The sequence below is a fragment of the Eubalaena glacialis genome, chromosome 5 (genome assembly GCF_028564815.1).
Source record: "Eubalaena glacialis isolate mEubGla1 chromosome 5, mEubGla1.1.hap2.+ XY, whole genome shotgun sequence".
NCBI lineage: Eukaryota > Metazoa > Chordata > Mammalia > Artiodactyla > Balaenidae > Eubalaena > Eubalaena glacialis.
Genome location: NC_083720.1, coordinates 63,361,697 through 63,386,771, shown reverse-complemented (window position 1 = coordinate 63,386,771; position 25,075 = coordinate 63,361,697). Strand labels below are relative to the sequence as shown.

At 36.1% G+C, this 25,075-nt stretch overlaps 1 protein-coding gene across 1 annotated transcript in view; it reads right to left on the bottom strand.

Annotated features, from left to right (window-relative positions):
* Nucleotides 1-25,075, bottom strand: part of DTHD1 (death domain containing 1) — a 71,421-nt gene that overhangs the window by 24,892 nt on the left and 21,454 nt on the right. The window contains exons 6-8 of the mRNA XM_061191001.1: nt 21,207-21,371; nt 19,233-19,522; nt 11,979-12,223 (exon numbers count right to left, since the gene is read on the bottom strand). Of these exons, the coding sequence (XP_061046984.1) occupies nt 11,979-12,223; nt 19,233-19,522; nt 21,207-21,371 (700 nt within the window). The remainder of the gene's footprint in view (nt 1-11,978; nt 12,224-19,232; nt 19,523-21,206; nt 21,372-25,075) is intronic.

The following is a 25,075-nucleotide window of genomic DNA, read 5'->3' as shown; positions in this document are numbered from 1 at the left end:
TCCAATTTTGCTCTCTACTTGCCATCCTTACTGCTATGGTCTGAACATCAGGCCATCACCACCTCTTCCAAGGACTACCTCATTAGCCCTTTATTTCACTGTTGCTAAGCTTATCGCTTTCTAATTTATCCTTATAGGCTGTCACAATGATATGCTAACAAAATTTGATCATGTCACCCTCCTGGTTAAAATTTTCCAATCACTTGCCTCTACCTATAGGACAAAAGATGAGCTCAACGAAAACTAACTAGATACCTACCTCTTCATCCTCAGTTATGGCCAGAGTCATTCCAGGAATACCAGTGGCTGAGAGATTTTGTTGTTTACTCATATGCTAAGGATCTCTGGTTTGAATCTCTTCTTTGCACGTGATCTCTATATCATGAAATCAATCACATTCTTTTGACAAATTTTGACAAAAGGATCCCCCTATAACAATTTCACAGAGACATTTGGATGACCTAAATAAGACTTTCAAGGCCCTCTATAATCTTTACCCATCTTATTTCCAATATGATTTTTCCAAATCTTTCACTCAAGCCACATAGGTCTATTCATTGTCCTTTCTTGAGACACACCTGGTGCTTTGCTACTTCTAAGTTTCAGCTCATGGCATCCCTCTTATGTGGAACCCACTGCCTCTTTCTCTCTTCCTCTCCAGAACGTAAATATTCTGTACATCTGTCTTGCTCTGTGAAGTGTCCCCAAGTCACCTCAGCCCACCGGAACCACTCCCTTTTCTGAAGTGTCCTAGTACTTACCATCTCGGCCACTTATTTGCAATTTATCATCAGTTCCTCTCTTGTGATATTACTGTATTGTTGTATTCAATTATTTATCTCTTGCATTGTTTTATAACTTTTAAAATGTGTATGCTTTATTTCCTGCACCAGAGTGTAATTTCCTTGAAAGCTAGGACTTTGACATGTATTACTTTATATATATATATATATATATATATATATATATTTTATATATAAAAGTGCCTCCTCCTTTTTAGGAGGGCCTAAAAAGAAGTAATACATGAGTAATATGTATATAGTAGGCACTTAATTAGTAATTAACAATTAATTAGTAATTGTTAATTGACATGGCTGATCTAGCTACAGGAGAAAAAAGATTAGTAGTTCATGAACTAGAAAATTGTTTGAATTAATGAACATCATTTTTTACTTATTAAATGTTACAATTTTAACAGATTATATCCAAATACATCAATTACCTATTTTTGTTACATTTTCCCAGACAGGAAAGAATGTATGTGCTTCCTTTATAAAAGAATTAGTGAAAGTCATATGACAAAACAGTGCACAGTTCTTAGTTTAGTTATACTGCCCACTGAGCAGAGAAAACCTTCCCTTTTATGGACCAGAGGGTTAAGGAGGAAGGAGGAGGAGGAGGGACAGAGATGGAGAAAGGGGAAGAGGGAGGGAAAGAGATGGGGGGAGAAGAGGAGAAGAAGGGAGAAGGACAAGGAAAAGGAGGGGGAAGCAGAAGAGGAAGGAGAAGGAAAAGAGAAGGGAAAGGTTCTCTTCTGATTAAATCGGTGGGCAAAGCACTTTCCAAAAAAGAATGCAGTATCCTGTTGCTGACTAAACCAGTTTTGCTCATTTTCTTCCTTTCACATGTCATGTACAATATAAAATCTATTTTTCACTGATATGGTCAAAACTGTGTCTTTGAAGATCATTCTGATGGCTTAGAGGAAGTTTAGACTACAGGTAGGAAGGGCATGTCTAGGCAGTGCCAAGGGGCGCCAGCATTGAAACACCAGGGAGAGTGAGGAGGCTTTTAAAACTTTCACAGGTTAAAGAAATTGACATGATAGCTCTAGTACCAAGATTCTAGTGACTTTCTTCTATAATTGGTAGGGGATGGAGTATGAAGCAACATAGTATTGTAATTAGCTCTTGTACAGAAAGCATGAAACTAAGTTATCAAAAATTTTTAAATTGCTATTTTAAATTCACCATTCCCCCCAACACACACAACCCTGATTTCTCTTACAGGTTTTTTAAGTTCCATGCTTTTTCTAATCTGCTTTCTTAATAGTTACCAATAGCGTTAAAAGTTCCATTTCATTGTTGAACCTTAATATAATTTTGTAAACTATTATAACTAAAAAGCCTGGGTAGAATTGAAGTGCCTGTGAGTGTAAAAATTTTCAGTAGTTGGAAACTTCTCATTTATTTAATCAAGATTGTTCTCTAGTAGTTCATATCGTTAGGGAAAAAAAAAATCAGATAGAAAAGAAAGTCAAGGGACTTCCCTGGAGGTCCAGTGGTTAAGGTTAAGACTCCACGCTTCCACTGCAGGGGGAGTGGGTTTAATCCCTGGTTGGGGAGCTAAGATCCCACTTGCTGCTCAGTGCGGCCAAAAAGAAAAAAGAAAAAAGAAAAGAAAGTCAACCCTGGCAGAGCAGCGAGATGGCAATGGAAGTCCAAAGTGGTAAGAAAGTGGTGATTCTGAAGAACTGAATGTCTCATCAGCCTCTGCATGCCTCCTCCCTTTGACACAGCAAGTTATTTAATGTGGTGAGAAAGTAAGTGTTGAAGCAGTATCATTATTTACTAGAAATCACATGTCAGGAGTTCAGTTTAAAAAAAAAAAAAGAGGAAGTTCAGGCTAAGCAAACCTGGGTCAATGGCTGGCTTACGTAAATGTGAAGGTTATGTATGACTGGGATGCTGCAGCCTCAAACAGAGTCCACAGAAGCAGCCACCTGGAGCCCTTCTCTCCTTCAAAGCAAAGCCTCTGAGCAGACAGGAAGAGTCAGCACTCAAAGGCAGCCACAACGCAAACTGGTGCAAATAACGGAACAGCACAGACAGTCACCTATGTGACTTGATTTCAGAAGCACACACGCATGCCACTTCCTGCCACCTAAAAAAATCTCTGACAGTTCTCTGAAACTTGCCTTGTTTCTGCCAAAGCACAAATAGACATAATGTGAACTGAATTGACTTGAATATTCTGTAAAATGAGGAAGTTTGAAGCATAACTTAGGAAAAATTTAGAGATAAATCATCCTTCTTTTCAGCCATACATTTTCACATATATTGACTCTGATCATTTTCAGAAGATCATATTGAAACGTCAACTATCACCAGGACCCTCTTTGTCTCTCAAACCTCATCCCTTTTCTCTGTCCCTCATGTGTGCATTCACCATGATAGTCTTCCTTCGAGCCCTTGATGAGAAGCTCATGCCCATTGCAGTCTGGGTGCTTGCCATTTGCCTCCCTGGGTGCTCTCCTGGCCGCACGAGTGCACAGGCCTCTTGTCACTGTAACTCTTCAACCCAGAAGACACCTCCACAGTGAAGCCCTTACTGGCCATCCCGTCTGTAAGTGTCCACTGCCAATTCTGTCTATCCTCTGATGCTAATTTACTTTTCTTCTTGATGCTTCTTATGTTCCTCTTTAAACTTTTGGTATTTAACATGCAAGCTCTATTTATGAATTCACCCATTTAACAAACATTTGTTGAGCACCTAACGTATGCCAGACATTATTCTAGGTCCTTGTGATTCATCGGTGAACAAAACAGATAAAGGTCCCTGCCCTCAAGGAACTTATGTCCTGGTTGTGGAGTGGAGGTGCTCCTATGATAAACATAATAAATGAGGAAATACATGTTCAAAGATAAAAATGCTTTAGAGGAAAGAAAAAAAATCAGAGCAATTTAAGGAGGATCAGGAGTGTCAGGTTGTGTGTGTTGGGGCTGATTGCAATAAGAAATAGAATCAAGGTGGGCCTCAGAGAGAAAATGAAATTTGATCATACTGAAGGAGATAAAGGTGTTAGCCATGCAGGTATCTGAAACCAAGTCATTGCAGGGTTTGGAGCAGAGGCAGGAGTTGGCTGATGGTTTAAAGGCTCACTCTGCCCTCTGAGCTGAGAGTAGTTTGTAGAGGGGCACGGGAAGAATGAGACCGTATACATAGGAACACCACTGTATGCCTGGCCCATGAAGACAAGAAGTATTAGTTGAATGAATTAATATATGAATGAATGGAATATGGAGGCTGAAGAATAAGAGATCCTCACAAGCATGAAGTAATGGGCGATATGTTCACATCTTTGGGAAACAGACGTAGTACATTAAGGTCACATCTTATAATTATTTGTATGTGAATATGTGTGTGTTTATATCTATATACATATATATGAATATTTACTGCTTGCCTTCTCTGTGGAAAACACTTTGAGTTTTGACAGATGCCTTCACCTAATTTATGCCACGTCCATAAATGTATGTATAATGTAGTTTTCATTAATGCCAAGCTCCATATAATGTGACTACTTCCATTTCCTGAAAAATAGCACATTCTAATACTGCCTGGCTGAGAAACATTTTTTTTTAAATTCTGAACTTTATGGAAGAAGTCTGTTCTCATAAAAACAGAGGTCATGGTTTCAATTCCCATTTAAGTATGTTAGCTTTAAATGAGGAAAAAAATTTCTCCAGCCACAGATTCTTTCTCAACACCAAAAAGTTACTTGTGAAAACTTAGTTTAGGCATGAGAAAGGGCCAAAAGAGTGAATCTGGAAAGCCCTATACAAACCTATCTCAGAGAAAAAAAAACAGGTGGCATACTGGCTGTAGATTAATATATGAAAGGCAGCAGACATTTAAAACATAATGTTTTTTAAAAATGCCAATATAGTTTCAAGATGATAAATTTCAAGGTTGGACAATTTTAAGGATTGAAAACTTGTCTCATTTATCTAATAATTCACAAATAATTATCAAGTGTGTACTATGCCTGGCACCGACAATACAAATTGAGCACGACAGTGGATGTGTTTGTATGGTTGATTGCACTCATTCCCAACCAAGGTAACATCACTCTCAAGGAGAGAAAATTTGCTCTTGGGCAAGACAAAAAAAGCTTAAACTTTTAACGTATGAAACATAGATATACATACAATGCATAAACAGACATACAGTCTAAAGATCCCTTAGGAAGGCAAAAACAAACAAAAAAAAGTTGAGAAACACTTGTCTATTGGAAAGCTAGGGATTATGATAAAATAAGATAACTGCAGTGATAGGAAAAGTATAGAAGGTTGTGGAAACACACACCAGGAACACCTAACTTGGTATGAAGGGGAGGTCAGGAAAGGCTTCCAGGGAGAAGTCACACTTCAGCAGAGCTGTATGGGATGACCAGTACGGACTGCTCAGGCAAGCAGGTGGAGGGTGTTGTTCTAGAATCAAAGCAGAGGAAGAGCTCATGCAAAAGATATGGACAATCACTAGCACAGACTTTCTTTGAGGAAAATCTATATAAACCCCTTAATTATATAGCTTGGCTAAGTTGGCTAATTAACTCACAATGTCAGATAGGCCATAGAGAAAACACTACAAACTGAAAGTTGAATTTGGGTCATGTTTTGTACCTCAAGTGTGTCCTCTCTCACATAGGAGTCTTTCTTTCCATTGTCCACCATCATCACAGTGAGACTTTCACCACTTCCTACCAGAGAATTCCAACAGCCTCCCTTACTTGTCTCCCTCTGCTCACCCCATACATCAGAACAACATAGCGATCTTAGGAAGTAAAGTGCTAAATCAAGCTACCAAGAGATCACCCCTGATGTATCCTTTCTCTGCTCTCAAATCTTCATGTTGATCCAAATCAGCTCCTTGGCCTGCCAGCTAAATGTTTGAATAGCCAGGCTCTAAACCACTGACGTGAGAGAACTCAAGTATTCCTTTAAGTCAACAGTTCCTAAACTTGTAGAATCTAATGAACTCTATAGACCTCCCTGCATTCATCCAGTCACAAATATTTAGAGTGCCTACAATATGCCCAACACTGTTCTAATTACTGACGCTAGAGCTGGAATAGGGTAGACAAGGTCCTTAGCTCATGGGACTTGCTCTCTCAAGGAGGAAAGTCAAGTAGAAATTAAATAAACAAATAAATAAATCTAATAATTTCAATTGGTGATAAGCATTATGAAGTAAGTTTTAAAAGGGTCAGGAGTTAAAGAGTGACTTGGGATAAGGAGATGGAGGAATAAGGATAAGGAGGTGATAGTTGAGCTGAGACCTGACTAATAAGAACCAGTTACATGACTATCTGAAGGAAGAGACCCCCAAACATAGGGTACAGCAAGGGCAAAGGCCCTAAGATGGAAATGAAAACTCACAGAGGAAAAACCGATAGTGGGTGTACACTGCTCTAGCTATACCATTCTTAAAATATAATTTTCAGTATCAGTGGTTTACTAGACTATGCTACCCTACACATGCCTCCCAAGAACTCCAGAATCTCCCCAAAACCAGCAAGTAAAGGGTTAATGACTCTAGGACCCTGCTCAAATGGCTACTTTCAATGCGAATGACGAGAACCCATGTCCTATCATTTGTGAAATAATTTTAATATCACCTCTACACTAAAGCATGGTATACATGAAATTGTCATACAACTTCCTGGGAGAACCCAAATGTCCTGAAATTCATCCTGTATCCTTGACTAAGAATCCTAGTGTTATCTGCTAAAGAGGAAATAGCACACAGTGGTTGCCTATGTGTGAAGCAGATTTTTCTGGTTATGAATCTCACTTCTGACGCTTACTTAGTTACGGGTCCATGGGCAAGTTGCCTAAAATTTCAATGCCTCAGTTTCCTATAAAATGAGAACAGTGATAATGCTTCATATGATTTTTGTGAGGATTTAATGATACAGTGCATGGAAAGCATTTGAAAGATGTTTGGCACATTAGAAATTATTTTAATGGTGGTTATACGAATTCTGAATTCCTGCCTACCATCCCCGGTCAAACTCATTCCATTTCCTCAGCCTAACATACTTTTTTCTTCATTCCCAATGGCCAAATTTCTACAAACTTACAAAGCTCAGATAAAATGCCACAACCACCATGAAACTTCTATTGATTTTAGCTTCCAGAAAAACAATTTCCCTCCTCTGAATAACTATTCATACACTGTTTATACCATTAGTCTAATTATTCACAATCTTACAAGGTGATTTTGTATACATGTTTTGCATACTCTGCTAGATTGTAAACAATTTTGAGCAATGATGTCCTATAGAAATATAGTTTGAAACACACAATTTCAACTATTCTAGTTAGCCACATAAAAACTTTTTAAGCATATGAGGTTAATTTTAATAATATATTTTTGTTTAACTCCATAACCAAAATATTATAACTTACTATGAAATCATTATGAGCAAAATAACAAAATATTTTCTATCTTTTTGTACTAACTCTTTGAAATCCAATGTGTATTTGACACTTATGGTACATCTAAATTTGGACTAGCCATATTTCAAGTGCTCCATAGACACATGTGGATAGTGGCTGCATCCAGGACAACATAGCTTTAGGGCATGTATTATCATATATAGCTCTGTATTTATCAGAATGCCTAGCATAGCACATTTCCTATTTCAGAAGTTCAATTAATATTTGTCAAATTAATGACTTACTTTACTAATTTATTCAAAATCAGTACAAGATCTAATCCCATAGAAAACATGTTTCTGCTATTCATAACACAAGTAAAACCATGTAAAACTACTTCTGGCTTTCTTTAAATGATAAAAAGTTTGTTCTTCCTCTGGAGTGATAAATTTTTCAGTTATATTTCTCATTAGAATATAGTTTAGAAGTACAAGTCCTGGATCACTGAAAGAAATAGTACATACAGCAATAAAATTATTTACTTTTTGTTTCACGTGTTGAGAGAATTCATTCCTACACTCCTGATAAGAATAAGAATTTTAGAAAAAAGTAATTAACTCTTTTTAAAAATTGAGGTAAAATTGGTATGTTATCAATACATTATATACGATTCAGGTGTACATTACAATTTGATATCTGTATACACTACAAAGTGAACAACACCAAAAATCTAGTTACCAATCATCACCATACAACTGACATCTTCAACCATTTTGTCCCCCAAACCCCCCTCCTCTCTGGTTGGTAATCACCAATCTGTTATCTGTATCTATGAGTTTGTTTTTGTTTTTGTTTGTTTGATCATTTTTTTGTATTTTAGATTCCACAGATGAGTGAAATCACATGGTATTTGTCTTTCTCTGTCTGACTTATTTCACTTATCATTGTACCGTAAAAGTCCAGCCATGTTATTGCACATCGCAAGATTTCATTCTTTCTATTGCTGAGTAGTATGCCATTGTGTATATATACCACATCTTCCTTATCCATTCATCCATCAATGGACACTTAGGTTGTTTCCATAGCTTGGCTATTGTAAATAATACTGCAATGAAGATAGTGTGCATATATCTTTTCAAATTAGTATTTTTGTATTCTTTGGATAAATACCCAGAAGAGGAAGAGCTGAATCATATGGTAGTTGTATTTTTAATTTTTGAAGAATCTTCATACTGTTTTTCATAGTGGCTGGACCAATTTACATTCCCACCAATTTACATTCCCACCAACCCCAAAGTGTATAAGGGTTCCCTTTTCTCCACATCCTCTCCAATACTTGCTATTTCTTGTCTTTTTGATAATAGCTATTCTATACAAGAGGTTTGAGATGATATTTCATTTTGGTGCTGATTCTCATTTCCCTAATAACTAGTGATGTTGAATATCTTTTCATATGCCTATCAACCATCTGTATGTCTTCTTTGGAAAAGTGTCTATCTGGTTTCTCTGCCCACTGTCTAATTGAGTTGCTTCTGTTTTTGTTGTCATATTATATGCATTCTTTATATATTTTGGATATTAACCCCTTCTCAGATATATGATTTGTAAATATTTTTTCTCATTCAGTAGTTTCAACTTTTATTTGGATGATGATTTCATTCACTATGAAGAAGCATTTTACTTTGATGTAGTTGAATTTGTTTATTTTCATTTTTGTTTCCTGTGCCTTTGGAGTCAGATCTACAAAGACATTGCTAAGACCAATGTCAAGGAGGTTATGCCTATGTTTTCCTCTAGGATTTTCTTGGTCTTACATGCAAGCCTTTAATCCATTGTGAGTTAATTTTTATGCATTGTGTAAGATACTGGTCTAGTTTCAGTCTTTTGCATGTGGATGTCCAGTTTTCCCAACATGATTTATGGAGGAGACTATCCTTTCTTTGTAGTATGTTCTTGGCTCCAATGTCGTAATTTAATTGTCCGTATGTATGGGTTTATTTCTGGCTTCTCAGTTCTGTTCCATTGATCTGTGTATCTGTCCTTATACCAATACCGTACTGTTTTGATTACTATAGCCTTGTAATATAGTTTGAATCAAGGTGCTTGATCCCTCCAGCTTTGTTTTCATTCTCAGGATCGCTTTGGCTATTTGGGATCTTTTGTGTTTCCACACAAATTTTAAAATTATTAGTTCTAGGTCTGTGAAAAATGCCTTTGGAATTTTGATAGGGATTGCATTAAATCTGTAGATTGCTTTAGTTAGTATGAACATTTTGACTATTTTAATTCTTCCAATCCATGAGCACAGGGTATTTTTCCATTTATTGGTATCTTCTCCAATTTCTTTTATCAATGTCTTACAATTTTTAGTGTATAGGCCTTTCACCTCCTTGGTTAAATTTATTACTGGCTTTTTTTTAATACAATTGTAAATGGGATCGTTTTCTTAAATTCTCTTTCTGATAGTTCATTATTAGTGTATAGAAATGCCACAGGTTTATTTATATATTGATTTTGTATCCTGCAACTTTACTGAATTGATGAATTAGTTCCCACAGTTTTTGGTAGTGTCTTTAGGGTTTTCTGTATATATTATTATACCATCAGCAAATAGTGACAATTTTACTTTTTTAAAAAATTTGGATTCCTTTTACTTATTTTTCTTGTCTAACTACTGTAGATAGGACCTTTAGTACTAAATTAAATAAAAGTGGCAAGAGTGGGCATCCTTGTCATGTTCCTGATCTTAGTGTAAATGCTTTCAGCTTTTCACCATTGAGTATGATGTTTGCTGTAGGCTTGTCATGTATGGCATTTATTATGTTGAGGTAACTTTTCTCTATACCTGCTTTGTTGATAATTTTTATTATAAATGGATGTTGAATTTTGTCAAATTTTTTTTCTGCTTCTATTGAGATGATCATATGATTCTTATCCTTTATTTTGTTAATGTGGTATAACACATTGATTGATTTGGAGATGTTGAACTATCCTTGCATCCCTGGGATAAATCCCACTTGATCCTGGTGTATGATTCTTTTAATGTATTGTTGGATTCACTTTGCTAACATCTTGTTGAGGATTTTTGCATCTACGTTCATCAAGGATATTGGCCTGTAATTTTCTCTTTTTCGTGGTGTCCTTGTTTGGTTTTGGTATCAGGGTAATATTGGCTTCATAAAAAAATTTTGGAAGCGTTCCCTCCTTTTCAATATTTTGGAAGAGTTTGAGAAGAATAGATAGTAAATATTCTTTTGAATGTTTGTTAGAATTCATCCATGAAGCTGTCTGGTCCTGGACTTTTGTTTGCTGGGAAGTTTTTGATCATTGTTTCAATCTCCTAACAAGAAATCAGTCTATTCAGATTTTCTATTTCTTCATAACTGAGTCTTAGAAGATTTTTTTATTCCTAGGAATTTATCCATTTCTTGTAAGTTGCCTAATTTGTTGGTATATAATTGTTTGTCATAGTTTCTTATGATCTTTTTTATTTTTGTGGTATCAGTTGTAACTTCTCCTCTAGATGTAACATTTATAAATATATATGCAGACAGTATAGGAGCACCAAAATAAATAAAGCAAATATTAACTGACCTAAAGGGAGAAATTGACAAAAATACAGTAATAATAAGGGACTTTAATATTCCACTTACATCAATGATAGATCATCCATACAGAAAACTAATAAGCAAACATCAACTTTAAACAACACATTAAACCAAATGAACCTAATAGATATAGAGAGAGAAAGAACATTCCATCTAAAAGCAGCAGAATACACATTTTTCTCAAGTGCATGTGGACCATTCTCCAAATAGGTCATGTGTTAGGTCACAAAATAAGTCTCCATAAATTCAAGGAGATTGTAATCCTGTCAAGAATCTTCTCCAAACAACAGTGACATGAAACTAGTAATCAACTACAAGAAGAAACTGAGAAAATCACAAAAATGTGGAGATTAATCAACATGCTACTGAATAAGCAATGAGTCATTAGGAATTCGAAGACAAAATCAAAAACTACATAGACAAATGAAAACAGAAACAGGACATACCAACATCTATGCTAAAGCAGTTCTAAGAGGAAAATTCATGATGATACAGGCTTACTTCAAGAAACAAGAAAAATTGCAAATAAGCTAACTTTACACCTGAAAGAACTAGAAAAAGAAGAACAAAAAAGTCCAAATTTAATCGAGGAAGGAAATAATAAAGATTAGAGTGGAAATAAATGAAATAGAGTCTGAAAAGACAGTATAAATGATCAATGAAACTAAGAGTTGGTTCTTTGAAAAGATAAACAAAATTAACAAAACTTTAACTAGACTAACCAAAAAGAAAAAAAAAAAAAAAAGAACTCAAATAAACAAAATCAGAAATGAAAGAGTAATTAACTCTTAAAACAAACGTGCAGGATTTGGTAAGTCTCACTGAAAATATTTTGATGTCATTTTCCTTGTCACCACATGATTTTTCTAAAATTGTTGTGTTCTGAAAGGTATTCAATGTTTTTATAAATGATTTTTTTCAGTTACTCAGAATCAGTTACAGAAAATGAATGACATTTTTTCAATAGTCATTAACAACATACTGTCAGGACCAGACCAACTTGAATTGTTCCTATTACAAAGTTGATATGGAAGAAAGTAGAAATCCTGACATGCATTCTATCACTCTTGTAGCTTATCCTTCCTTATCAACATTATTCCTATCTTTCCTTTCAACCATAAGTATCCATATGTATGCAATATTGAATTTGGTAGAGAATTATAGAGAATTAACAAAATACAGTAATTAGGGAAGTAAAATTACTCACCTTTGGCAATTTCAATGGTAATTTGCAAATTGGCAACTGATCATTGTTTTCGTTAAGTACAAGAGATTGATCCAAGTTGTGGACTATCTTTTCTTTAGGTACTTTATAAACTACAATGGTACCCTTATAATGAGGGCAGCTATAGTTTCCAAATTCATCCACCTCTTTGATTTGGAGTTCCAGTCTAGGTTTCCTTTGTAAATGAAAAATAAGCTTGTAGTCTTTTCCATAATCCTTCCCATTGCCTAAATAGAAGTAAAATGCATTTGTTACTATTAATATATATCACTTTTTTTACTTATTTTTTAAAAATCCAAATAATCATTCATTTTAAAAAATTTGTCTTTTTTGTGTCAATACCTCTTGTCAAAACATAACCTAATAAAGCAGCACTAGGCTGAGACTGTATAAATTACTAAAATGATTCTCATCTATACTTGGACCAGGTGCTCTCTAGCTGCTTCTAGATCTAACAATCTTTGATTTTCTTTTTCTTTTTTTATGCATTTGTGGGAGTCATCATCAATCTGATTTTCTTTTTCTATTCCATTTTGCTACAGCAAGAAACCATTGGAAATACTCATCTCTTTCTCTACTTAGAAAATTATTTTTACTTTTTAAGAATGATATTTTTCCTTTCCCTTAACTATTCATATCACGTTGCACACTATCACGACCTCACAACAGACATTCTAGAACTGTGCTCTCCTATACGGTAGCCACTAGCAAAATGTGGCTTTTAAAATGAAAGTTAAAACTAATTAAGATCAAAATTTCAATTCCTTAGGCGCTCTAGCCACATTTCAAATGTTCAATAGCCACATCTGTCTAGTAGCTACCATATGGGAGAGTACATATATAAAACATTTTCACCATGCAGAAATACAGTGCTGTCCTAGAACTGCCAAATGGAATAGTTTCTAGATTTAATAGTTACTGAAAACCTGGTGAATTCTCCCCAAACAAGCATATGTAAAAGTCTTCTCAACTGTCCACTGAAAATAATGGAGCTTTAGTGAACATAACATTTCACTCTTGGGGGTTTTACCATGACAGTCAGGATATTTCACCTTCTCATTGAAACAGTAAAACAGACACTACGATATTCGTAAAGCAAGTGTGCATTACCCTTAGAAAAATTTAAAAGTAAGCTGTAATGTAGCGGTTATAATATGTTTCTGACATAAAGATCTAGATCCATGTTCAGCCTCTAATATTTACCTACGCCGTAATATTTATCCAGTTCTTGCACATCTCTGAACTTCTTGGAGCCTTAACTTCCTTACCTTTAAAACGAGAAATAAAACTTACCTCCTAGGATTGTTCTGGGAATGAAATGAGGTAGTATGGATAGAATGATTGGCACAGGGCCTGGCACATAATAAAGGCTCAGTAAATAATAGCAATGACAGAAAATGAGAAGAATGAAGAAGCATTCTTACATTGTTTTGAACTTGTATGACAAAAAACAACCCACTTAAATTTTTTAAAGAACTGTCAGTATGAAGCTTTTATATCTAAGTTGTAACTTTCTGCTGCTCTCAGAGGCCTGAAAGTTGACTGCCCAGAGCTTTCTCTTTCTCTCTCTCTCTCATGGGAAGCTTTCCCTCTTACATTCTGTGAGAGATGTAGATGACACTAATACTTTTCTCCTTGTTGTGACTGCTAGAGGTCATTTTGGTGAATTTCTAAAGCACAATTAAATCTAGAATTAGAATAACTCCAGGTTATGGAAGGTATAGGAGTATGTCCCTTTGTGTAAGTCTACATTTTAGAGGCAACCTGGCTCCTTGAACAAAACAGATTCCTAGGACATCCTAGGACAGGCATGACTAGCCAGGGTTTGCTTTAAAAGTTTCATTCTGGTAAGAAAGAAAAAGAAAGGGAAAAAGAAAAGAAAGATAAATTATTTGGAGTCACTGAAATGTCATCTAGTAAATAGTAAATAAGAGTTTCTAGATCACTGTGGGAACACTTAGCAAACTTCTACTTCCATGCCACTAGAGTACTACCAAGAAAAATGTTGCTACTTTTGTCCCAACAGAATATAATTTAGTAAATTTCTCCTTCCACCCCTTGAACGATACTCCCCGCCAGGTATACAATTACTCATAAGGGATAATGTATATAAGTATATAAAGATTGGAGAATGAGGCGTAGTCACATTGGTTCTACCTATTTCTAAAACTTATCTACCTCGTATTGCCAGTTAATTAAAAAAAATAAAGATTTGTAATGTAAATCTCTAAGAATCACATTTATATATGAAATAAGGATGAAATTATTGAGGATCTACTAGTAATAAATAGCATGATCTTAGTGTTATCATAGAAAGTATTATGTAGACTTAAGTTGGAGTTTCACTGTTGCTAAGATGTAACACTATATTTTGAAGACCCTTTGTCACAGAAAAAAACAGAACCAAAAAAAGAACAAATAGCACAAAGGAATTGCATTATTTTATTTTTTTCTCCCACTCTGGCATATTTAGAGAAGTAAAACCAAAAGTCATTCATTACATACCAAAATTACGAAAGCAATCATTAGTTGACATTTTGAGAACCTCTTTCTCATCAACATATTATGTACATAGTTCCTAGTAGGGATAGTAGGATAGGAGCTATACAATAAATATTTGTCATTTAAAGAACTAAAGAATTTATTTATTTATTTATATTTTGTGAGTTACTAGATATTTCTTATAGCAATGTATTTTCTTCTCAATAATGCATATTGGAATATTTTTCATTGAAGACATAGGAAGTACAAACATAGACCTGTATGCTTTTGCTTAGAAAAGTCACATGAAGAAGTGACATGCTACCAACACAGAGAACCAGAAGACTCTCATGAGAACTACTGGCTCAGGATATTTCTGTGTCCTAACACATCTCCACCAGTTCCAGGTACTTTCACCATAAGCATCTTTGCTGTAGACATCTTTGCCACAAGCCTTTTTTCCACCATATTTTTGCCATATAACTATCTGGCCATAAGGCAATTTTGCTGTAAAAGATAAAATAACTGGTTAACAGTTTGGTTTGACATATACAACAAAAAAATCATGACAGATGACGATGTTTTATCCCAGGAATTGGTTTCTTATTTCGAAACACACTACACTGGGGGAGAAAGAGGCTGAGACTGAGAGCCTGGCAGGCCCAGAGTTGAACCCACATTTCCCATAGAACTTTAGAACATCTGTCAACAGACATGTGACAATATGCAAAGGATAAACAGTGTAGAAGATTTTGCAATGCAACACAAACTCAGTTACAAATATGCATCCTAGTATATGGAAACTGATACCTCTCTCAGTGAAGGATGAAGTTTTAGTGAATAAGAAAAAGTGCGATGCCAAACAGAAAGACGAATAAACAAGTAAAAAAAAGCGTATAAAATACTATGAACAAAAGACTTGGAAGACAAGCGCTTAGGTACAACCCACAAAATAAAATCAGTTATCTGTGCAGCATTGTCATGAATCTACACACATTTTAATTGTATTTAAATATTTTGTTTCACAGTAAAGTCTTTATAATTTTGTTATTCATTTTTCATGTTTCATTATGTGCTTTTAAATGTCCCTCTTTTATTTTTTGCCATTATACCTTTTATGGCAAAATTGCCTTATGGCTAATTAGTTATGCAGTAAAAATGCTTGCGGCAAAGATATCTATGGCAAAGATGCTTATGGCAAAAATACCAGAAACAATTTCTAATACCTTTGCCTCTAAGCCTCCATCATCCCTTGCTTGATTCATTGTAATGGCTCATTAACCTGTCTCCCTGCTGCTACACTTGCCTTATACCATCTAATCTCAACACAGATATAATCTGACCCAGATCATGTGACACCCCTGTTGAAAACCCTTCTTGGCTCCCCACTTCATTTAGAATAAAAGGCAAAGTCCTTGAAATGGCCTTCAAGGCATGACCAGTACCTACCTCATCTCCTCCAACTCTCCTCTCCCTCCCTCTCATCCAGAGATCCCAGCCTCCTTGCTCTGCCTGGGACAAATTCTCCTGAGATAGGATTATGGCTTGCTCTCTCATCTTCAAGTCTCTGCTGAAATGGCAGTTTCTCTGACGAGTCTATTTAAAATTGCAAATCTGCCACTCTCTCTGAGACTTTCTATTTCCTTTCCTTTATTCTTCTGTAAGGAACTTTCCACCTCATTAAGCTGTACATTTTATTATTTATTTGCTTCTTCTCTGTGTCTCTCCAGTAAAATATAATGTACATAAGGACAGGGAATCTTTGTTAAATGAGTAAAAGGAAGGTCATTCTAACATTCTAACACGTGTGTCTGGGAAAACTATTTCTCTGGGCCAAAGGGCATTTGGGGCAACTTGGACACACACAGACCTCTTTGGGGCATTACTCGATGTTATGAGTGGTGCTAAGGTGTCATTATATAAAATTCTGTCTGCCCGTTTCCTAGCACTTTATGAATTTTCTGAGCACTGGGGGCTTAGATGTGATGCAATAGAAAGCTTAAGTGCTGAATCAACAGCTCTAACCTAGAGAGAGAAAGCAGATTGTAGCTGTGTCCAGAAGAATGCCAAAGGCCAATATAAAAACCAAAGGAACACCTATCTTATTTTCTCTTAGAAGTAGAAATTATCTCCATGTCCCAAGGTCCTCAGTCAAAAGAATCATCTGTATTCTACATAAGGAATATAGAGATTTTGATATTTCTCAGAGGGCAGTCATCTAAATTTATTAATTAAAGTTTTAAATACTTTTAATCACATAATACTATAATGTTAAGTTTGTTCCAAAGCTTTTGACTTCATTCTTCAAACAAATACTTCTAGCTTTTAGGCACCTCCCTAAAATAAAGCAGGCCCACCAATAAAACAGGCCCTCCTTTCATGGCACTGTAGTCAGAGACACTGACATTGATCAAACAATTAAAAAATAAATAGAAGATTATATCTATGACCATGTCCACTAAGAGAATTACATAGGGATCTGAATAAGTAAAATAAGAACAGATGTAATCAGGAAAGATAGGAGAAGCTTCTCCAAATGTGATCATTATAAGTGAGACAGGAAAATACAGTAGGAGATGACTGGAGAAGAGGGTGGGGATGGATTGAGGGGAGGACCTCCAGGCAGACAACCTCTGGCAGTTTGTATCTGAGATTCACAGAGGCTACCACAGGCCCTGATGGAAGGATGAGGTATCAGTTCTTTACTGAGGGTCTTGCTCCTCTTAGATGGAGAAAATCCAGTGAAGCTCCAGATCTGGCCATAAGTCTCTAGAAAAGGCAAAGGAGAAAGGATCCTGGCATCCTGACTGACTCATTTTCTTTGAGTGAAGAGGAGTTCTTCTTCATTCCTATATGGAGGGACCGCACACATGCTGCCTGTCTCCAGGCACTCTTATTTTAGCATATACTCCCTATTCCCCATTATAGGCAATAGTACACTCAACCGTTGCCTATGAGAAGCACAGTAACTCTGTCCTGTTTGGAGCAGGAGGTAAACACAGCTGCTGTCCCAAGTACTACAGGAAGTCATTTGCATCACTAGTTTGGGTGGGACCCTTCCAGGTTTTGACTCTCTTCTTAGAGGGATTATCCTAGCGTAGTTTCTACTCCGGAAGCCAAGTAGGAAGGGATATCTTCCACCCTTCCTTCCTCTCCTCCTCTTCTTTCCCTTCCCCTTTTTCTGACATTCTGTCACTCACTCCATAGGTCCCATCAGCTGGCTCAGATGGCTGAGACTCTGCATGTGAAAGTGGAAGACATACTTCAAATTGGGACACTTTGAATCTCACTTATTTCTGAGATACCAAAAAAAAGGTCAGCTTCAGTTTTAAGCCACATCATTTTTGAAGCCACAGAGAGCAAAGAGCCAGTGGAGCTTAGAGTAATTTCCAGAATTAGAGAGAAAATAGGCACCATTTAAAAATCAATGAGATCTATATTAATTTATAAGTAAACAGAGACTCTTACTTCAAGTCAAGTCTATCACAGGACTCCTGGGCCAGAAATTCCCACAAAACCCATTCCTGAATTTCCCCCACACCTCATCTTTACATGCACACTGTTCGATATAATTCTGCCTCAAGGAAAGGAGTTAGAAAGGAAAAGGGGTTGAATCAATAAAAAAGAAATGGCTGTGATGGCAACTCCCCCAAAGCTCTTTTTCTCTCTTCTCTCACACAGTTGTTTTCTGTGTTCTTCTTTTTCTTCCTTTTCTCTTTCTCTCCTTTTATCTCTTCTGTCTCACCCATTCCCTCACTTCTCCCACATCTCCTGCCACCTCTCATAGTCACTCACCCTGTTTGTCTTCCTCAGCATCATCATATATTCTTTCATTCACTACATATTTATTGAAAGCCCTTGATATACCAGGCACTATTCTAGGCTCAAGGGTACACAGCAAGAAAGACACAGTCACTGACCTAATGGAATTTACATTCCAGTGAAGAACATAAATATAGGAATGAAAAGTATATAAACAAATAAATAAGTAAAGCAATTTCAAGTTGTGGTAAGATTTATAATGGAAATAAAAGATCACTAGATAAATATAAAGATAAGAGGTAAGCAGGGGTATGTCATCTGGATCTGAGGTTCTTAACCACTTTTGTGCCATGGTCCCTTTTGGACTTTGGTGAAGCTTATTGATTCCTTCCCAGCGTAGTCTTTTAAATATATAAAATAGAATAACTGGAATTATAAATAAGACAGTTATGCTGGAATATAGTCTATCCACACATCTCTTGGGAGTCCACTGACCCCACGTTAGATCCTTTGTAGGACAACATAGAGTTTGGGTATTATTTAAAGTGGAATAGGAGGTAATTACAAAGTTTTAATCAGGGGAGTAATAAAGTATGACTCATATTTTTAAAAGATCACTGTTATTACTCTATGGAAATATTGATACATTCCATTTCACATGGCTAATAGTGAAAACAGAGGAATATTTAGGAGGCAACGACACTGGTGTAGGAAAGAGATGGTCCTAGCTTGAACTCAGCTATACAAATTATGGAGAAGACTATTTCTAAAAGTGTCACTTAGGGTCTGCCCATTAAGGAATGTGCATGCCCTAAAAAGAGAAGAAACAGACTGGAAAGAAAGAAGTAAATAAGTCCTTTTTCTCTTCCTACTTTTCCAAAGCTTCCCCTCAGTTCTTTGAAGATTTCCTTAGTAAAACATGTTTAGTGGACTCCTTCTGAAGCTTGTGGCTGATAGCCCATAGCATATGCAAAAAGATTTCTTGATACTTACTTGAAGCAAATATGTTTCCAGTAAACCTTAAAAGGAGTTGTTCTCCTTCTTTCACTTGGAAATGGCGAGATGGCTCTGGAGGACCACTAGACGCTTCCAAGCACAAGTTCCTAAGCACCTGATGTAAATCTTTAGAAGGCACCACTAAAATAATGATTCTATGTGGGTTGTCTTTCTGATGATAAAGTACAATGCAGACAGTGATGCTGAGCATGGCTTCCTCCAAAGACTTCACAAAAGAAACCAAATGGCTATTGTCCACAATGGAAGACGGTTGAAGCACTATAAACCTGCATGGAAGAAAGAAGGAGTAACCTGAGGGAAACAGCCAGTTTCAAAAATATCAAGAATAACTAATAACACCCCCCAAAAGCCATTATTAACCAAACCTCCTTTAAAAATCAAGCATTCTGATGACTAATTGATTAAATTCATGAACGACTTGAATGAAACTCTTGGCAGTCAGGAAACCAGCTTAAACAAATCAAGTTCTAAAACAGATGCCCATAAACAAAGAAGTCATCCAGCCCCAGCTTAGCTCTAAATATGGCAGCATATTTTAAATTATATTTTAACTAACATTACCAAAGAGTATTACTTCAAAAAGAGAAAGATGATTGAGATAATCTGTTTACTATCAATAGGACAAAAAATATATGTCATTATTAAGTGGGGATTGAAATATTCATCTCTGTCACTGTGTGATAAGAGTTGTTATGGTGGACGCTGTATGGGTTGAATTGCGTCCCCTTCACCCAAGTCCTGTGTTGGAGGCCAAATCCCCAGCACCTCGGAATGCAACCTTATTTGAAGATATGGTCTTTACAGAGGTAATCAAATCAGTGTGAGGTCATTAGAGTACACCCTAATCCAGTATGACTGGTGTCATAAAAAAGAAATTTGCACACAAATACGCATACAGAGAGAATGCCATGTGAACACGAAATGAGCCATCTATAAGCCAAGGAAAGAGGCCTGGGACAGATCCCTCAGAGCCCTCAGAAGGAATACCTTGCTAACACCTTGATTTTGGACTTCTAGCATCCAGAAATGTGAGACAATACATTTCTGTTGTTTAAGCCACCGAGTTTGTAATACTTTATGATGGCAGCCTAGCAAACTAATTCAAATCCCTCTTCCTGGTCTGGCCCCCCCGTTGCCCAACTGTTCTCCAGAAAATTGCTCTACAAGAGCCCCCTCCCCCAGAACAGCCCCACATCCACAGACAAAGACTAACTGATGCAAGAGTGTAAAGCCAGCCTCCTTGGTACTCACACTTCAGAGCTCCCCTGAGGTATCAGGCTGAGGTAAAACTTCAGCTCAAGCCATAGTTTCTCCCATTTCTTCCCTTACCCTCCCTGCTTTCTTTCATCACTCTACAGGAGTCCCCTGAGAGCCCTCTCTCAAAGAATCACTTTCATTATCATCTTAGACTCTTTTTCTAGGGAACTGACCCAAGACAATTATAGATGTAAGCTCTTCCTTTATGAGATAAAGGCTATCTTTGGACATGTGATTGCCCTCTCTTTATGAGTGTCTACTTCTCAGGAACCTTAACATGTCTAACTCTTCTCATAATGAGCTGTCTAGAAAACATGGAAATGAGAAAGCAAAATGAGGACACTGGAATAACAAATTCAGTTTATATATACATAGGAGATAAGCATAATATGAATGGTTAATTACTATCTCCATGGAATTTCAGAAATGAAGGTGCTATTTTAAAACTATTTTGGAGTTAGAAGAAAGCTGTAAAAATAAATTTAAGTTAAGAGTGGTTTCCAACAGCACCTATTAAACTATCATGAATGAAATTACAGATAGCGTATTCATGTCAGGCCTAGTTTGCATTTTAAGCACACCCTAAAGGACTATTCATATTTCTATTTGAGGAATAAAAAGTCTAATCCTATGATTCTACTTCTGTAAACATCAATTATGAACCATCAGGATATAATATCATCAATAGTTTACCTCTCCAAATGTTCACACAATTCAAATGATATCAAGCCACTTTGCATGGTTCTCACCACGACACCATCAAGCACAAACCAACCACTGTCTCGGCTTCTGAATCCCAATAATTTCAAAGATTCACAAGCATTGTTCCCAGGTTTTCTTATGGAAGTGCTTTTTGTCCTATATCCGGAAACAGAAGAGAAATCGGTAAAATTTGTGGAGCATAAATCATATTTAATGCATTCATTATTTCATTAAGTGAATAATCAAATAACAATTCATTAAGTATATAGTATGTGCCAGTAATTATGCTGTGCACCAGGAACACAAAGATAAGATATATATTGCCCTTGCTCGACAGAAGCTCACAGTATTACAGTATTAAACAATCACAGGACAAGGTGATCTGTGTGGTAATGAAGAGAATGTACAGAGTGGTTTAACAGCAGAAGGAAGGTGTTCAGGAAAGCTTGCAAAGTGAAAATGCTAGTATTGAAGATGAGCTTTGGAGAATGAGAAACATTTTACTACTGGCAAAAGAGTTAAGGGAATATCCCAAGTCAATAAATTCACTGATGTAAACTGATGCTTTAGGATAGCCAAGTCTCGTGGTATAGCAACCATAGACTCTGGAGCAATACTGCCTACTTCCAAATTCTGAGTGGCTCTGCCTCTTATTAACTGTATGACCATGAACAAATTATTTGACCTCCCTATATTTCAGTCTTCTTATCTATAATATGAGTATAATAATACTATCCACCTCATAGGATTAAATGAGTTAAAATTTGTAAAGCACTTAAAATTGTAGTAAGGATAAGTGGTATTGATATTCTCATCCTAATTCCTACAGCAGACGTGGCTAATTAGCTTACTTGTACAATTCTCCTTGCTAACCTGCCCCACCTCAAAGCCTTAAAAGAGGCAGCTGTATATACTATGTGATACTTTCTCCCAACCAGAGCTGATTTTGCTAACAGTAGATCAACTTCTAACACCCAGCCAATTTGATTTCTTTCTTTGAAATTTGACTAAGAAAAAGGCCCAGAGATTGTAACTTATTGTCCTTTGGCTGTAGTGCCCTGGGCTATGAATATGAATAAGCAGAGAGATTATTAAGAAAGGAAAAACAGAGCAGATGCTAAGAGAGAAAAGGAAAAAAACCAAGGTGAAAGAATTAGGGTAGTTTTAGAGATGGAAAAAGAGTTTAGAGAAAGCAGAGAGTACCTATTGTAGCCTTACAATAAACTCTTCTTAAATTCACTTAAATGGGTATCTGCTCCTCAAAGCTACAGAAAGAAAAATACTTGATACTGAATATCTTGCTGGAAAAAGGAAAACAAAACCTGGTCTAATGCTGCTAAAACCCACAAGGGGGACAGAACCATTCTAGCTAGGTACTAAAGAATGAAGATCTAAGTGTGAATCCCACATCTTTATTTGTGAATAGGATTAGTTACGGGTTTAAAACCATTTTAGTTTCACAGGTTGAGCTGTCCTATAAATCATAAATTAGGAACTGAACTAGATTTAAAATGTCTACTTTGAAAACTTTAGATTGTGTTGATCAACCAGATTAAAATCAAGAAGATAGGGGAAAATATAAGTTTTTGGCTTTTGGTTTATAACCACAAATATGGTAAAATTTTTAACACTTGGAAGTTAATAATCTATTAACACAGGAAGATATACTCATACTGAATCCAGAACTTTGGTCATTTACTAGAAATTGACTTAATTATGTGTAATATATATTTTTTTTCTGATAATAGCTCCTACTTTTTTCCTAATAATAGTCTGTTTTCTGTGAAAACCTATATGTTTTCAGCTGCGGTGGGGCTGACCCTACTCCCAGGTCTAGGTGGGTGTATGACCTGAGCCAATTAGTACATTTGGCATTCATCAGTGCTGTTTTCAAAATACCCAATTTCCCCTACCATTCTGAGCACATGATAGAGTTTCACTTCCTTGTCCCCTATGGTTGAGTGGGGCCATGTGACTTGTTCTCGTTAATGAATAGTGAACAATGTCATTTTGTCATTTCCAGGCTAAGCATTTAATTACTAGTGTGGGTCTATCCAAAGGTCTTTCTTCTGCCAACATGACAACAACCAAACAGTGGTTGCCCTTCAGCTTAAGTCTAGGAGTGAGACGACCAAGCCTGTCTTTGATGAATCAGGTTTGTGTTACCATGCCATAAACTAGGCTAGCCTGCCTTGTACAGCACATCTTCCTTTTGGTTTTAGTGATCTGTACAGTGATGGGTTTGTGACAGATTTGGAGTAAGAATAAGAGCCAGGGCTTTTATGTATACTCATGGGGAAAAGAAGTGTCCTCTTTTCTACTGAACTTGGAGTTTTGAAGACATAGCAATATTACCAGCATGAGGAATAAGCATATTGGAGGATGGAAGTGGCACAGAGGAAGCAGAAAGAGAAGAGAGACTGGGTTTTTCCTGGTCCAAGAGAAATATTACAATAAAAATATCTCCAGATTTGTAATTTATGTGGACCAAAGAATTCCTTTTTTCTTAAGAACTTTGGGTTTGTTTTTCTGTCACTTAAAATCAAAAAAGTCCTTAATGATATTAAGGTCAAATTTAAACTATTTTTTTTACAGTTGAGATATAATTGACATGTAACTTTGTGCAAGTTTAATATGTACAATGTGATGGTTTGATACTTGTATATACAATGTGATGATTTGATACTTGTATATATTGAAAATTATTACCACAGTTAGGTTAGTCAGCACATCTATCACTTAAAATTTAGACTTTAATATGATAATAGATACAACACATATTGAAATTAAAAAATTTAGTGACATCCTTATTTATCCCAGCTGTTCTTAACAGCACTGCAACTAAACACCTTTTTTTTAATACATACTATTAGCAAACTTTGACAACTAGTATTGCCAGGTAGTTAATAGCCCTTGATTATACTCCACAAAAGATGACATTTTGATGTACTAATAGTTCCGTAAAACATAATCAACCTTTATTAAATCAACTTGTTTATTCAAGAATAACTGACTTTGCTTTTTCTTGAGTTCAAGGCTCTTTCAATGTCCAAAATTCCAGGCATTAAGGGAATTATGATTGGTCCATTTGGGGTCAAATATTCAAATATAATGAACAGGAACATTGAAGAACATGGAAGCTCCTTTAGATCCACTAGGATAGAAAATATAATTTCCAGAATTTCTGGTATAATTACCCAGAAATAAAATAGCAGGATAAACAAACCAGCAAGTGTCTTCCCTAGGCTGCCTTTTTCAAGTCTAAGAGTGTCCTGATGCATCATTCCCAGGTACAGGCCATAGTGCCACACAATTAAGATTTTTCCCTGAAGTAAAAAAGATTGTTCCAAGGTACCTCAATATTTTGTCTCTGCAAGTAGAAATAGACATTACAGGGAACTTTTCAAGGATAGTTTCTTTTCTTGTTTTTTAGACTATATATTTTTAAAATTTTTATTGGAGTATAGTTGCTTTACAATGTTGTGTTAGTATCTACTGTACAGCAAAGTGAATCAGCTGTATGTATACATATATCCCCTCTTTTTTGGATTTCTTTCCCATTTAGGTCACCACAGAGCATTCAGTAGAGTTCCCTGTGCTATAGAGTAGGCTCTCATTAGTTATCTATTTTATACATGGTATCAGTAGTGTATACATGTCAATCCAAATCTCCCAATTCATCCCACACCCCCTTCCCCCTTGGTATCCATACATTTGTGCTCTACGTCTGTGTCTCTATTTCTGCTTTGTAAATAGGACCTCTGTACCTTCCTCTCAATTTTTCTGTGAACCTAAAACTGACTAAAAATATAGTCTAAACCACTAATCCATCTCACTGATGACATATCATGTGGATCATC